General features: G+C 43.4%; 1 protein-coding gene and 1 long non-coding RNA gene across 4 annotated transcripts in view; one reads left to right on the top strand and one right to left on the bottom strand.

Annotated features, from left to right (window-relative positions):
* Ubr3 (ubiquitin protein ligase E3 component n-recognin 3) overlaps positions 1–5,888 on the bottom strand; it is a 146,080-nt gene extending 140,192 nt beyond the window's left edge. For all 3 annotated transcript variants that reach the window (XM_032903454.1, XM_032903453.1, XM_032903452.1), the window contains exon 1: positions 5,035–5,888. In XM_032903454.1, the coding sequence (XP_032759345.1) occupies positions 5,035–5,570 (536 nt within the window). In that variant the 5' untranslated portion in view covers positions 5,571–5,888. The remainder of the gene's footprint in view (positions 1–5,034) is intronic.
* LOC116901493 lies at positions 5,778–17,292 on the top strand. Its single transcript, XR_004388001.1, has 3 exons — positions 5,778–6,167; positions 17,106–17,190; positions 17,275–17,292. It is a non-coding gene; the product is annotated as an uncharacterized LOC116901493 (long non-coding RNA).
* Positions 17,293–17,319: the final 27 nt, after the last annotated feature.

Genomic DNA, 17,319 nt, shown 5'->3' with positions numbered 1-17,319 from the left:
CAGCGGTAGAGCACTTGCCTAGCAAGCGCAAGGCCCCGGGTTCGGTCCCCAGCTCCGAAAAAAAAAGAAGAAAAAATAAATAAATAAATAAATAAATAAATGGGAAAGTAAAGTCATTTTTTTTTTTTGGTTCTTTTTTTCAATGCCATCTCCTGAATAATAAAGCAATGTAATCATAGGGCATCTTTTCAGATACTATCAGCCCAATTAACACTTAGGAAGCATCTACTGAATGCATCTATGCTGGCCTCTAGGGTGCCCCCCACTTTTTTACATACACATACATTTTTTCATAATATATATTAAAAATAGTCAAAATACAACAAAATTAAAGGAATATGTAAAATCACAGTTCAGTTTAGTACCCCATCATAGCCTAAAACCAGCCAGTCAGAATTTATTCTACATTTTTCATCACACTGTTTTGCTTGCTTTCTTTTGTCTTGTTTTTAAGTTCACCCACCCATCAACCATTTATGACAACGATTACACTTACTCTATCGTGACTCTTGTGCATGTGGAAAGTATATGTACTTCAACTGCCAGTGCCACAGATACAAATGTTATATCATTATACATTGTTTTTCTTTTCAAGATTTTTTCTATTTTTTTTTTACTTTAGGTGTATGTATTTTGCCTGTATGTATATGCACACCACATGTGTGCAACACCCCCTCCCCAGACTAGAGGATGCTGGATCCCCTGGAACTAGAGTGACAGTGGCTGTAAGCCATAATGTGGGTGCTGGGAACTGAACCCAGGTTCGCAGCGCGAGCTATAATTACTCTTAAGCACTGAGCCATCTCCCCAGCACAGTCAGTTATTACAACTATAAAAACATTCCCATGTCCTTTGTGCTATCATCTCACAAATAAGTTCTCAATTATTCTCTCCGTTTCCTGTGTCTGCTAATTCTACTATTACACTGACAACAGCAATGTTACCAAAACAAAAATAGAAGAAGCCAGCACTTGCCTTTATCCCAGCATTCAGGAGGCAGAGGCAGGAAGCACTCTGTAAGTTCAAGGCCAAGTTTGTCTATAGAGTATTTTCTAAGGACAGCTAGTTAAAGGTAAGTAGAAAGATCCCCGCCTTTAAAACAAAACAAAACCAAAAACCTGAATATTTCCCTTATTTCTATAATTGCAAATTTGTAAATGAAATGCTAATACCATTATAATAAATAATCTCTAATCACACAACATCTTACCACAACAGTCAGACACATAAAAAGGATGAAGGCACACCAAGATTTCTTTCTGTATTAAGCACACAGACACAAGGATAAAGTATAGCTCTGGGGTAGAGCATATTCCTAGGAACAAATAAGGCTGGGGTTCAATCCCCAGCACTGCAACTGATCGATACAGTAGTAAGAATACGGGGAATGGGATCTTTCTGCGATTGCCTAACCAATGGGATAGACACACTTTATGCTAATGAAAGAACAATTCCAAAATACACACATTCTCAGTTTTCAGCAACCTTTAAGGACTGTTTCCAGGGTAACGCAAGTCTGCCTACCTGGAACACAGTTATAAATTGTTGATGTCTAGTCCTAAAATAGCTTCAGGAGCTGAATTTTAGTCTATAACTCTGGCCATCATTATCTAGCCCTCTAAAGGCAAGAGAGTAGGTATTCAGCCCAAAATTATTTCATCTAAGCCATTAAGTTGTAAAAATCTTAGACTAATCACATGGCTCCAATACTGTCCCCCTGTTCAGTCTTGTCCATGACCCTGGACACACAGGCAAGAGCTCTGTTTCTCCAAGACAACAATTAATCAGTAAATATTAAGTCAATTCAAATGTAACTGCTACCATGGGGAAAATTACTTCCCTGAAATCTCATGGACCGATCTACTGCATGGATGCCCTAAATCTGTGTTTGTATTCTCAACAAATAAATGAATGAATAAATAAATAAATAAACTTAGAAGGTGGGCATAACGACTCACACCTGTAATCCCAGCATTTGGGGGAATGAGGCAGGAAGAAGACTGTGAATTCACAGCCAGCTGGGGTTAGACATTAAGACCCTGTCTCAAAAAAGCAGCAGAGGTAGAGGAGGAGGTCCCCAACATGGTGGCTCACACCTGTAACTACAACACTTGAAAGTCAGAAGCAAGAGGGTTACTCAAAGTTCAAAACCAGCATGGTCTACATAACAAGTTTCAGGAACCTATCTCAAACAAAAGAAAAACCTTAGTAACATTATTTCCACTTCCACAATGATGCATCATAATTTTAAAATGCCAGATTTGCACTTCATCCAGAAAAACCTGATAGTTATCACTTTGTTCCAAATTCCAGAGAAGGCCCAACATTATTTCTTTCATTATTAGTTCCCCTGAATGCTAACCTAGAACAAGAAGTAAAAATGTCTCAGTATATGCAAGAGACTGCGCTAAGTCATCCATGACTTGACATCCCTCTTTTCAAAGGGGATGGCTCAACATGAAGAGCTTGCCACATAAGCTCAACTACCTCAATTTGGTCTCCAGAGCCCTCATAGTAGTGTGAGGAGAAAGCTGACACAACAAACTTGTCCCCTGACCTACACACACACACACACACACACACACACACACACACACACACACACACACCATATATATATGTTTATATATACACGCAATAATAAAAATATGTTTTTCAATTGGAGGTTTTCTTTTTATTTTTTTTATTGGATATTTTTTATTTACATTTCAAATGCTGTTCCCTTTCCAAGATTCGTGCCCATAACATAACGTGCCCCTATCCCATCCCCCTCCCCAACCACTCCCCCCTTTCCACCTCCCAGCCCTGACATTCCCCTGCACTGGGAGGGTCCAGCCTTGGCAGGACCAAGGGTTTCACGTCCCTCAACTGGAGGTTTTAAAATGGCATTTAAAATCAAAAAGACAAAACAATACTGAAGAGAAAAACCAATAAGAACAGAATTGATTCAGGCTGGAGGGATGGATCAGCAGTTAAGAGCACTGACTGCTCTTCCAGAGGTCCTGAGTTCAATTCCCAGCAACCACATGGTGGCTCGCAACCATCCCTAATGGGATCTCATGTCCTCTTCTGGTGTGTCTGAAGACAGCTACAGTGTATTCATATAAATAGAATAAACAAATCTTTAAAAAAAAGAAACTGGAAGAGCACATTCTTAGTATGCCCAACACCCCAGGTAAACACCCAACACCCCAGGTAAACACCCAACACCCCAGGTAAACACCCAACACCCCAGGTAAACACCCAACAACCCAAGTAAACGCCCGACACCCCAGGTAAACACCCAACACCCCGTAAACGCCCCAAAACAAGTTAAAGAATGCAGTTTAACACAAGCAGTAGGGAAGTGGCTAAGAGGTCAGCAATTATAGCATGCCTAGCTTACCATCTGGGTGATCTTTATCAAGTTTTAAAAATCTATGCTGTTTTCCTCTCCAATGGGAATAACAACAGTAAGTATCTCAAAAGTTAAAGATTATATGAGTTAAATTATGTAAAGCAGTTAAAATTTGACCACTTCCACCAAACAGAAAAAAAATCTAAAGTTTTATTAACACTGTTAAAGAAGCTACTGGGAAACAGCCATTCCATACAGTAATTATTACAAGCCTTAGGAAGGACAGTTTTTACACTTTTGTAAATTTACCCCAGTGATATTCTTTACAGGTGAGAGAGTGGCACACCAGGTTTTTATTTTGTTCTAGGAATCTGACACTATTAAATCAAGGGCAGCAAACTCATGGAACATTGTATAGTCATGTTTACACTATAGAATCAGGAACTGATTTACTGATAAGAGCCGACATCAGAGTGAAGATGTACAACAATGTTACCTTTGGTGTGAGAGGACACAGCTGGAGGAAACATTCATTGTTGCCTGCTTTGGACTAAGAGAAACTGAAAGCAGTGAGAAGGAACTGGAAGATCAGAGACCAGAAAGGAGGAATTTTTTTTTTCTACTGTAGATTATTTGGGCTTCACTAATATATAAACATTAAAATGCTAAAAGTAAAGCAAAAAATTCTAATTGCTAGCCCTGATTATTATTATTTGCAAGGTCTTGCTAACTCCTGAATCCTTTTTCTTAATCCATCTGCTCAGAAACCTCTTCTCCAGCCTCTAAGTCCTATTTAAGGTTTGTAGTGTGAGTGGATTAAGGCATAGGTGTCATGGCACACCAGGTGCACCGCACACACCAATGCGTTTGTCAAAAGATGCATGTGTCTGTCAAGTGTCTCCTTTTAGACGGATGTTCTCATACTAATGAATAAGGCGCCCTTAACTAGATAAAACCCAGCACTTGATTCCTAATTCGCTCAGTGATTTTCTCCCTCTTCTGGTGTAAGGGGTATTCTATATCTGATTGCTCAGGAGCCCAGTTCTCGGTCACTCCAGCGTATCAAATACTCCACTGACAGCTCAACAGTCCTTTTTTATGCAAGCCCCTCCCCTTCCCTCCTCCCTCAACTCCATTAGCTCCAGAGCTCGGTCCCTCACACGGACAGGCACACAGACAGTTCAGACGCTTTTCCCCCCAAGGATCCTAACCTGCAGTTATAAGACCCTCTCCCTGGCCCTCATCATCCTATGACCCAACTGACCCGACTGAGAAGCCAAATCACTCTCTCCCAGTCAGTCTAATTCCCTTCTAAGGCTCTTCTCCAGAACCAGGCAGGCAGCTTTGTACACCCTTTCGCAACAAGTACACAACTGACAGCTCCACACCAGATTCCTCCAAGTGTCCGCTCCTCCTCCCTGCCCCTCGCCCCAAACACTAAATGAACCACCCTTTTCCCCATCACTCGCCCACCCTGACCTCCTCGAAAATTCCCAGCCTGGTTCCCCGCACATGCTCTCCTCTCCTCCCCACCCCCTTCCCACCAGTGACAGCTCAGTCACCTCCAACCCCTTGTGGCTGCGCTCTCTCCCAAGCTTCCCCGGACAGATGCGGGTCGGCTCCCAGATCTCCCCCTAGAGCTCCCCGGACCCCACAAGACCACACCGCCCGGGTCGCCTCTCCAGGGCTCCACTCACCCACTCTCCCGCATTACGTTGCTGTCCCCGCAGTCGCAGGCGCCTCCGGCCTGGCTGCGGAACATGTTGAAGTCGTGTCCAGTGTGGTCGCCCTGGTGGAAGCACTCCGCGCACAGCGACATGCAGGGGGAGATGCCGCACGTCCGGCAGCGGTAGGCCACGAAGTTGGCCGTCCAGACCAGGCCGCAGAGCGCCGCAGGGTCGTAGGCCCGCACGGCCGCGCAGAACTCATCGTAGCCGCCGCCGCCGGCCAGAAGGCACTTACACCACTCCAGGGCATCCTCCTCGGCCTCGCCTGGGCCGCCGCCGCCCGCCGCCTCCTCGCCGCCCGCAGCCCGGGCCAGCGGCCGCTCTGCGTTCAGCACCCGCTCCAGCAGCGCCTGCAGCTCCTCGGCGCCCGCACGGTTATCCGGCCGGCTGAGAGCGGCCTTCAGGTGCGCGGCGGTGGCCGCCTTGTCTAAGGCCGGCCCCTGCGGGGACACCTCCGGCTGGGGTGGCTGCGGGCCCCCGACGGCCGCCGCGGCCGCCGCCGCCATGATGAGAGCTCAGAATTTGGAGAGTCCAGGGCCCCCGGCTCCTCCCGGGAGGGTGGGGGAATTGACTGCTGCGATGGCTCGCCCGCCCAACTCTCGCGATACCGGGCGCCGCAGAGCACTTCTGCGCGGTCCCCGCCCCTGCTCACGCCCTCCGGCCGAGCCCCGCCCCTCGTCGAGCTCCCCGGTCATCGCCTCCACCGAGCCCGGTTCTGCTCCTGTGGTCCCTCTCTACCTGTTGGCTCCCAACTTTCAAAACTGACAACTCCTTACACAAGAATTCAGCGCCAAGGCACCCTTTAATAAAAGCGGCTTTTCTGCAGTCGGGATGTAGTCTATGAGAGAAGAATAAATAAAAAGAAAAAATACAATAAAAATGCAGGGTTTTTTTCCCCTTTATTTGCCTAGAACGTAGGGATTATACACATCTACCAGACGTACTTTAGGTATCTGTATCTGGTCTTCAGATGTTGATTGCTGTCATCAGAACCTTAATTACTACCAGATTCCTGCTGCTATTAAAGCTGCCTCCTATTTCCCTCAGTCGGTTCTCCTCATACTACTTCCAGGTGAATCTCCTAAAATAAATTCTTTTAAAAGGTAAGGTATTTCCTTTTTTGTCTTGATTTGCTTTGTTTGGTTGGTTTGGCTCTTGGTGACCAGATTTCTGTGTAGAACTCTTTCTGTAAACCAGGCTGGCCTGGATCTCACAGAGACCCGCCTGTCTTTGCCACTGCCCACATAAAAAGTAAGGGGTTTTTTGTTTTGTTTTGTTTTGTTTTGTTTTGTTTTTCGCCTTTTTAAAAATTACATTCAATTTATTCATTTGAGTAGAAGTCCTCTGGTACACATACAGTCAGAGAACACCTTGTAAGAGCTGGTTCTCTCTCCTCTATCATGTGGTTTCCTCAGGATTGAACTCAGCAAGTAAAGTCATCAGGCTTTACTTGCTGAACCATGTCCTTGGCCCTGTTAGCCTCTGACCCAAACTCTTTAGTGGAGAAAACAGCCAAGCTCCTAAAATTATCTCTTCAAGACCCATCAACATCTCTGTTTCTGACTGTCCAGAGCAAAGAGAGACAAAGACAGAGACCCATTCACTGTCCCATGAGAGTGTTGGATGAGTTTGCTTCTCTTATGTGTTTTAGGACCAGACTGGCCTCAAGCATTCTGTGTAGGCTAGGATGGCCTGGATCTCCTACCGCCATGTCCCAGTGCTGGAATTATTGTACCATGCCTGGTTCATAGGGTCAGGGGTTGAACTAGAGCACCGTACATTCCAGGGCAAGCACTATACCACCTGAGCGTCATCCCCAGGGTTGAGTTAAGAGCACCAACTGCTCTTCCAGATGACCCAGGTTTGATTCCTGGCACCCAGATAGCAGCTCACAACTGTCTTTAACTCCAATTTCAGGGAACCCAAGGCCCTCTTCTGGTCGCTGCATGTAAGTGGTGCCCAGGAATACACCAATGCAGGCAAAACACCCATACATAAAAAACCTACTTAGGGCTGGAGAGATGGCTCAGCGGTTAAGAGCACTGACTGTTCTTCCAGAGGTCCTGAGTTCAAATCTCAACAACCACATGGTGGCTCACAACCATCTGTAATAAGACCTGATGCCCTCTTCTGGTGTGTCTGAAGATAGCTACAGTATACTTTATATTTTAAAAATTAAAAGATTCTGATTTATTCAATAACTGTCTTGAGCAGTAAATTCTCATTCCTTTTCCTGGGGCTTTGTTGGTTAGAATGGTTGGTTGTTCTGAAATACTTTGTAACTCAGGCTACCTTCAAGTCAGAGCCTCTTGCCTTAGAACCAGGATTCCGAGTTTATTCCACCACTGCGGCTGGTAAAGCTGGTTCTTGAGGGCAAAAGACCCAGTCTTCCTTCTCACGGCTTGTAACACTCAAATACCTGTCTGGTTATTGCTAACTGGGAATTATTACGGTGGACAACATTCCTTGAGTTTCTAGTATGTGCCAGCTCTTTAATGTTTATTTCTTTTAGCCTGGTCTATCAGCCTGGAAAGTAAGTGCTAGCGGAGGAAACAACCATCAAGTAGCTCACATGCCCCAGAGCACAGCAGGCAGCACATCCGTGTTCCTCCAGGACTAGCCTCAGATGTCCCAGGGAGCCACTGATAGCAACCTGGCAGACATTTGCTGAGCTAATTTGCTGTATAAATAAGGCAATGTAGAAATCTTTGGGGCCTCAATAGAAGCCAATGTAGAAGCGTTTCTGGGAATATTTTTAAGGGATGGGGGGGACTGGGCCATACAATAATATTAAGTAATGATATTAATAATAAAACAACCACAAAGATTCTGAGAACTACACTTGTACCTTCGAAATGTCTCAAAAACCAGTGTGCAGAGGCATTAATGTAGGCCAAACCCTAAATGCACAGTCATGCTTTTTCCCAAAAATATTCTAAAGCATGAGCTGAGAAACTTACTAAAAATGCTCTTGTTTCAATATTCAGCAAACGAGAGAACTGCAGAAAGTACAGCTGCGAAGTCTTAAAGGACTCGGTCTTTTCTAAGGGGGATTGGGGGGGGATGAACCCCCATCCATGGTGGCAACTGATATAACCAACGCCTGAGAAGAAAAGGCAGGAAGGTCAGAAGTTTGAGATCATCCTCAGCTGTATAGGGACTTCAAGGACATTCTGAGCTACCTGAAACCTTGCCCCAAAATCAAATTAAAAGATAAAACCAGAGCCCACTGGTGACACAGAACTTTAATCCCAGCACTGGGGATGCAGAGACAGCTGAATCTCTGAGTTCTAGGCCAGCCAAGTCTACAGAAACCCTGCCCTGAAAAAAAAATAAATAAAAAATAAATAAATAAATAAATAATAAAAGATAAAAACCAGTTGTAATGGTGTGTACATATATAGTCCCCAATGCTCCAGACACTTGAGTCTCAGGAGTTTGAAGCTACCCTGGACAACAGAGCAAAACCCCAAGAAACAAACAAACAACCAAGCAAGCAAAAAAAAGAGTAAGACAGTGTGATGGTTTGTATGTGCTCAACCCAGGGAGTGGCACTATTAGAGGGTGCAGTCCTGTTGGAGTAGTTGTGCCACTGTGGGTATAGACTTTAAGACCCTCATCCTAGCTGCCTGGAAGCCAGTATTCTGCTAGCAGCCTTCAGATGAAGATGTAGAACTCTCAGCTCCTCCTGCACCATGCCTGCCTGGATGCAGCCAGGCTCCTGCCTTGATGATAATGGACTGAATCTCTGAACCTGTAAGCCAGCCCCAATTAAATGTCCTTGTAAGAGTTGCCTTGGTCATGGTGTCTGTTCACACAGTAAAACCCTAACTAAGACAGGGAAGGACAAGGTAGAGAAGTGAGGAAGGCTGTGGACTCATCTCACGCTTTCCTCTCTACAGATACAGATACCCACATCTGACAGTGGCTGTAACTGCTGTGCTGTGCAGCCGAGAAAGGAATCAGACCTCTTCTCTAAGTCATTAATGTTAAAAGAGAAAACTGACAGAGTAACTTTTATAACTATAGCCAAAGAGATTAACATTTACTAATAGGAGAATATACTGGAGCCAGGTGTGCCCGTAATCTCAGCACTTGGTTTTTGTTTATCGTTGATGTGTTTTGAATTTTTTTTTGTGTTGTTTTGTCTGTTTTGAGACAAGGTTGTAGCTGGTCTGAAACTCACAGAGACGAGCCTGCCTTTGCCTCTCTAGGATTTGGGATCAGAAGTGTGTACCACCACACCAGGCTTCATCCCAGCATTTGGGAGTAGACACAGAAAGGCCAGGACTTAAAAATCATCTGCTCCTACATAATCAAGCCCAGCCTGGGCTACACAATAACCTGCCTCACCCAATATGTTTTTTTCCAGAAAAACGAAGAAAGGACAGGAGAAGAGCTGGGGTTTTGTTTGTTTGTTTGTTTTGGGGTTTTTTGTTTTCTTTTTTTATCATTTATTATGAGTACACTGTAGCTGTCTTCAGACATACCAGAAGAAGGCATTGGATCCCATTACAGATGGTTATGAGCCACCATGTGGTTGCTGGGAATTGAACTCAGGACTCTGGAAGAGCAGTCAGTGCTCTTAACCCCTAAGCCATCTCTCCAGTCCAAGAGGAGCTGTTTTAAAGGCTATGAAATGAGTATTAGTTTGGCATGGTAGACAGGTAAAATAGCAATGACCTGTGCGTGTTAAGTCTTAATGTGTATCAGAATAACACATTACTCTGAGGTGGGCCCAATAGCTGCCACTTGATTTGGTGACTGTGCTATGCACAGAGAAGGGAGGTGACCTGTATTTGAGGACAAACAGAAACTGAGGCTCACTTCTGACCTGTGAATAGTGTTGTGACGTCCTCCATGACTATCTCCTTGCCCTTTGATGAGAGAGGGACACTGGCTGCTAGCTGGGATGGTCACTTCTTCCTAGGAGTTCTAAGTGGACCTGGCAAACAAGAGACCCTTCTGCTCTGTGGTGAAGTTGTAGAGAGTTCAGCACAGAGCTGGGGTTAAGAGAAACCCAAGTGCAGAGGCTGTCTTGGAGACAGGGGGACTGATGTCCCGAGGGCACAGGCACAGGTGCTTACAAACAGCTCTTCCTCCTCCACTGTGTGGATGCTTGAGTGTAATTCCCTTTTTAGGCTTAAAATGGGTTTTTCCTCCTCTTGCAATAGAGAGAGCTCCAGTAGATGCAAATATTCTGTTAAGGGCCTCTTTATTAATTTTGGAAAGAACTGTGTTTACCTCTATTATAACTTTTATCTTTTCTGTGTGATTTTATTTTTATTTGAGAGGCAACATGTAATATCACCAGGGTGAACCCTGGCTCAGCATGCTTGAGGCCCAGGATCCTAGGATATTTTGAAAATAAAGGAAATAAAGAAATAAAATAAAGAAAAGGATAAGAATATTTTGCACTGGGAATCACAGTTCATGTTTGTAATCTCAGCATTTAGGACACTGAGGCAAGAAGATCACAATTTCTAGGCCAGCCTAGGCTACATAGACCCTATCTCAGAGAGAGGATGAGAAACAGACACCATCCTCCTTCACCCCATCCCCGTCAAGCCAGGTGCAGTAATGTCCAACTGATTGTTTCTCAAAGACCTAAAAAGAGGTGGGGGCTGAAGGGGGGAGGCTGGTGAGCTATCTCGGAGGTTCAGAACACTTGTCACTCTTCCAGAGGACTCAGGTTCAGTTCCCAGCACTAACACAGTTTACAAACCCCTGGAACTTGGTTTCCAAGAGTTCTGATGCCCTCTTCTGGCCTGTATGTGCACTGCATGCATATGATGTGCAAAAAAAAAAAAAAAAAAAAAAAACAGAGTAACAGTAACACTAACAGCCTAGACTGGAAGCCATGGAAGAGAACTCTTAAAAATTGTGATAAGGATGCTAAATTGTAACTCTCCACAATTGATGGCTTCTAGTGGGGTTGCAAGTGAGGAAGGATGACTCTTTTTTTTCTTTAAGGGGCTGGCCAATGGGAGTTTCACCATGCTCCAGTGAGTAAATGGGCAACATAATTCCTCTTCTCTTTTTTTTTTTTTTTAAAGACTTATTTATTATATAAGTACACTTGTAGCTGTTTTCAGACATGCCAGAAGAGGGCATCAGATCCCATTACAGATGGTTGTGAGCCACCATGTGGTTGCTGGGATTTGAACTCAGGACCTCTGGAAGAGCAGTCGGTGCTCTTAACCACTGAGCCATCTCTCCAGCCCCCTAATTCCTCTTCTCTTAGCCTCCTCCTCCCCACCTCCTGCTCCTTATTTTCTTCTAGGGAAAGGTCACAGGGGTGGAGAGGCAGACCAGGGAGGACTATAAAGTGAGTGTGATCAGGGTGCATGATATGAACTTACCAAATAGTCAATAAAAATATTCTTTGAGTCATTTCAAGTTTCAAGAAACTATGAATAATATAGTTGCAAATGTTTGGTGTAAAAGTAAGTTTTAATTTCTCTTAGGCATAGGGCTGTATGATAAACTGATGGGGATGTTTTGGGGCTTTTTTTTTTATAACATTTATCTACTTATTATGTATGTTCTGCCTGAATGTATGCCAGAAGAGAGCACCAGACCTCATTACAGATGGTTGTGAGCCACCATGTGGGTGCTGGGAATTGAACTCAGGACCTCTGGAAGAGCAGTCAGTGCTCTTAACTGCTGAGACATCTCTCCAGCCCCTCAAGCTCATTTAATAACCAAAAAATACTGTTGAATTTCTGTTCATCTTGCCTTCCCTTTCTGTGATGGAATTACAGTAACGAGCAGCCATCCTCAGCTCTAAATCTGTGTGTTTTAGTTCATGTTATTGGTTATTACATTGAATGGCTCTCTCATTTTGACATCATAACCAGTATAAATAAGAAAGCTGGTAAATACTCAGCCTTCTGTACATGTACTGCTATGTCCCTGCAGCTGAAGAGGAAGGTGTGACATGTTAACATTCTTGTTGTTGCTGCTCTCCTGCTGAGGAGACATTGATGATAAATGTTAGGACGTTGTAGAAATGTATGAGTGTGTGGAGACTCCTGAAGAACTTGGGAAAGCATCAGTGTGGATGAGCAGGGCAAAGGTCCTCGGTTTTCCTCCCAGTGGAGGCACTATTTCTACACAGCAATTAAAAGAATTATGTATCGCTTTTAACTGATGATTGTGAAATGCTTTACTGGTGATACACAAGGCCGGGACACATTTTAATTATGTTCAGATCATTTCCAACACTAGGTAATGGATTGAAAGAGGTCTGGCTGTATCGTGCATTGCTCTTTCGCACTGCTATAAATTCTTAGCTGTTCTTCAGCTGGGGTTTCTAATTAATTTTGCCACATAACCAGAATCCTGGAAGGATTGTCCACGATGATCTCTTCCTTTCACGATTCATATTTTTGTATACAAATTGTATAACCTAAGGTGATGGTTCCCAGAAGCCAGGGGTGGAAGGAAGGACATTGGCATGCATGAAGAACTCCGTGACCACCATCACGTAGAATACAGTGCTCCTGACAGGGAGCTTGTAGACTTCTAGAAGCATGCTATCCATGGCAATTATCTAAACTGATAAAAAAAAGGATGCTGTCACCACCACCGTGACTTCAGGTCTTCAAGTCAGAAGGCTTGGTTTGGGTTTGCTTTTTTAAATTAAGCATTTATTTATTTTGGGTCTAATTATGTAGCACAGGTCGACCTCACCTGGAACTCAAGAAATCATCAGCTCCAGCATCCCTAATAGATCTGACCAGGAAAATGATGATTGTCAGGGGATGATCACAGGGTAGGTTTCCTCCGTGAGGGTCCTGACTTCTCGCACTAGCTCACTAGACGAACAATGAAATATATTTTAATATAGAACTTCAGTTTCTTTAAAACTAAGACACATAATTATTTTTCCAGAACCTAATACACTAGCTTTGCAAGTTCCAAATGTTCACTATATAAATATTTAGTAACAAATTCTTTCTTTTTTAAAAGATTTATTTATTTATTACATATTATATATATTGTTATATATAAGTACACTCTAGCCATCTTCAGACACACCAGAAGAGGGCATCAGATCTCATTACAGATGGTTGCGAGCCACCAGGTGGTTTCTGGGATTTGAACTCAGGACTTCTGGAAGAACAGTCAGTGCTCTTAACCACTGAGTCATCTGTCCAGCCCCTAGTAACAAATTCTTTCTTTTTTAAGTTGTATTTATTATGTATACAGCTTTCTTCCTGCATATGTGGCTGCAGGCCAAAAGAGGGCACCTGATCTCATGGTTGTGAGCCACTATGGGGTTGCTGGGAATTGAACTCAGGACTCTGGAAGAGCAGTCAGTGCTCCTAACCACTGAGCCATCTCTTCAGGTGATAAACTGACATTTCATAAGAAAAGGCCAAGCATGGGGCACATCCCTACAACACCAGCATTATAAGAGACCAAAGCAGGAGAATAGATAGTTCAAAGTCAACGTGGACTAAGGAGTGAGACAACAAAGGATCAAAAAAGTAGCAAAGGGATAGAAACATTCTACTTTCTACAGCCACACAGTAGATTCCCAGCTTTCCAGGAAACATTTTGGTTTATTTTTTTCTTTCTTTGTTTGTTCTTTGGTTTGGGGGTTTTGTTTTATTTTGTTTTGATTTTTTTTTTTTTGAGGTAAGTCCTTACGTAAGTCCTTCCTGATTTTGAATCCCATGCATAGCCAAGGATACCCCAAGCTGCTTCCACTGCTGTGGGTACACTGTCGCTGTCTTCAGACAGCAGAAGAGGGCAACTGGTGCCCTTCTTTACAGATGACTGTGATCCACCATGTGGTTGCTGGAATTTGAACTCAGGACCTCTGGAAGAGCAGTCAGTGCTCTTAACCTCTAAGCCGTCTCTCCAGCACAACAAATTCTTGAAGTAAGGTTAGCAGACCTTAGTCAAACCCCAGGGTACTTTCAAGAAGTCTACAAAAATTAACATTATTTTCATAAAAATACTTAAACATGCTTTTTTTTTTTAGAAATCCTTTTTGGCATTTATCTCTTTAAATTTTAGATACGCTAAAGAGATGCTATCGGTTGCTCTTGAAATTTTCAAATATTTGGTGTTTTGGCTTCTCCAAGTCCATGGTGAACTGTGTAGAGGGAGGAATCATATATCTAAAGTAGATGATGCAATTGCAGAGACTGCTGAGTATTTAAGAGCACTGGCTGCTCTCCCCAAGGACTCAGGTTCAATTCCCAGCAGCCACACAGCAGCTCACAACTCCAGTTCCAGGGAATCTAATGCTTTCTTCTGACCTTTGCAGGCACCAGGCATGCAAGTGGGGTAAAACACCTACACACATAAAAATTAACATTTTTTAAAAAGTGGATGCTAGCTACCGTTGAAACTATTTATTCCACAGAAGTAAGCATACATTTTACTAATCCATCAGCTACAGCGTGGGAGTGATGGCTAACATTTGTAATATCAGCATGTGGGAAGCAGAGGCAGGGGGTTGTCATAAATCTGAGGCCAGCTTGGCCTACATAGATAGTTCCAGGCTAGTCAGAGCTACATAGCAAGACCCCCTTCTTAACAACGAGGACAAAAGTGTCTGCCCTTAAGGCTTGAACTCTTTTATTAATGCTTGTATAGCTCAAATGATCTTGCTGTTCCTGCTCCATATGGTTTTTTTAAGTTTTGACCAATGAAAATTTTCTGGACTAGGGGGTGGGTTGGAGAGGAAAGGCAGCCACTGACAAGCCTAAGGTCCCGAGTTCAATCCCCAGACCCAACAAGGTGGAAAAAGAGAACTGACTCCTGACCCCTACACAGTGCACATGTATGTAGAGGTCAGCACTCCTATATGTATACATTCACTAAATAAATATGTTTTGAAAAGAAAAACCAGCAATTTGTATAATTAACTCCTGACAAATATAATGTACATTTTATTCATTTTATTGTCAATAATCCACCAGCCATTTTTCTCCCTTTGCTTTACTATGGTCACCCATTATTCTGGCCCCGTTCTCAGCATTATTATCTATTGAGGTTAATTTATGGGCCCATGTCACTTTTAACCCATTTTTACATTTTAATAAAGGATAAACTGCACCGTGTTCGTGGTGCTAAGGACTAAACCCAGAATCCCGTGCATGTTGAACAAGTGCTGTGCTTCTGAGCTGCACCTCAGCCCCCTATATATAGTTTTATGACTGCATATGAATCTACAATGATCTAGAAGATGTTTCATTTGGTTTGTAAAATAGGGAAAGGTTATCTGGGCAGTGGTGGCACATGTCTTTAATCTCTGCACGTGGAGGAACAGACAGGCAGGTCTCTGAGTTTAAGGCCATCCTGGTCTGCAGAGTGAGTTCGAGGACAGAGAAACCCAGTTTCAAAAAAAAAAAAAAAAATGAAGACAAACCAAGAAGAGGAAGGGGAAGAGGAAGAAGAAAAAACGGAAGGAAGAGGTTGACTTCAATCTCTAGTGGACTAATGGCTTTTTAATAGCTTGTTTCAATCAACCTTCCCTATCAACGGATAACACAATCGTCAACTAATATTAGCAAGACATTTGTTACAAGGAAAAGGACTCACTGTACTAGCTCAATGTGCTAAAGACTGTATATATAGTAACTCGTTTCAATCCTGTAACTGTGAAATGCACGAAAATAATCTTAGATACATTTTCAAATTCATCAACCTTTTACTCCTTCTTTTAATAAGGAAAAAAGAAGTCATCCTACCTATTAAAGGCATTCTGGCATTTTAAGTACTGGATCTTGACTCCTCAAGGTTGGGGCGTGCCGTGAATGGCGGCACACATCTTTAATTCCAGCACTCTGATGCAGAGGCAGGCAGTTCTCTGTTGGAGGCTACCTAGTCTATGGTTCCAGGCTAGCTTCGGACTTGTAATGAAGCCGGGTTTCAATATAAACAAGCAAATAAGATTGTAAACGCGTCCAACATTTTCTCTGTTTTTAAGAAGTTTTAAAATGTGTATAGGTGGTTTGCCTGCATGGATGCCTGTGTACCACACCCATGCAGTGCCTTCAGAGGCCAGAGGAGGACCTCAGATCCCCTACAACTGCAGTTAGAGATGGTTGTGAGTCATCTGTGTGGAATTGAACCACAAGTCCTCTAGAAGAGCAGAGTGCTCTTAATGGCCAAGCCCTTTTCTTTACTTTAAAAGAACACACTTTTTTCTCATCTTAAAATTTTATTTGATTTGTTATTTTCTGTGTGGGGAAGGCTGGAAGATAAATTTCAGGAGTCAGGTTCTCTCCTTTGACTGTGGGTTCCAGGGTAACTAAGCTACTAAGCTTACCTGAGCCATCCTGCCTGCTTTTTTTTTTTTTTTTTTTTTTTTTTTTGCTGGGGCGGTCTACATAGTCTTAACTGGCCTAGGACTCTCTGCATAGACTAGACTGGCTTTGAACTCACAGAGATTCACCTGTCATTGCCCTTTCAGCATATACTATAAAGCGTTAAGTCACCATCGCCTACATTCCTGTATTTTAAACACTTCTCTATTTTCTACATTTTATTATTGGGCATGCTCTTGTCTCATATCTTGATGGTGATGATGATGATGGTGGTAGTGGTGGTGGTGATCATGGCGGTACTGGCAGCGGCGGTTATGGTGGTATTAGGGGTGCAGTTCAGTAGTAGCTTGCCAGGCATGCACAAAGCCCTGGGGTCAAATAAAATACGACTAATATTGGCAATAATAAAGCCATCCAAGCTTATTAGGCATCGATCACCTTCACTCTTCTTTCCCAATTATTATTTTTAAAATTTGTTTCTATGTGCCTACTTCCATTTTTTTCACAATCCACAACTTCTGTTTCCAGAGTAACAAGTTGCTTAGCGTTTTCTACATTTGACACAACCATATTCTTTATTCGTTGTGTAGCCCTGGCTGGTCTGGAACTCACTTTGTAAACCAGGCCGCCCTCAAACCCACAAAGATCCTCCTGAGTGAGGAACTAAAATGTACACTATCCAATGCGACATATTCTTTCTTTTCAAATCTCTTTTGACGTTTCTTTTTCTGGTTTCACTGACATCCGTAGGTGCTAAGAAACTCGATGCCTCAGAAAAAAAGGACACGAAGTTAAAGCCGAGCGAGCGAGCGTTCAAGTGGAGAAGGAAGCAGAGGTGGGGGCAGACCGCTACTTTCTGAGGCGTGGGTCACACTGGCCTGGTGTCCTATACGCCTTCAACTCTTTCCCTATCTCTTAGGTACTCAAGACAAAACTGTCGTTCCCAGACTTGGGAAGGGCTGGT

The sequence above is a fragment of the Rattus rattus genome, chromosome 5 (genome assembly GCF_011064425.1).
Source record: "Rattus rattus isolate New Zealand chromosome 5, Rrattus_CSIRO_v1, whole genome shotgun sequence".
Classification (NCBI taxonomy): Eukaryota; Metazoa; Chordata; class Mammalia; order Rodentia; family Muridae; genus Rattus; species Rattus rattus.
The sequence above is the reverse complement of the archived record's forward strand: the minus strand, read 5'-3'. Positions and strand labels throughout refer to the sequence as shown.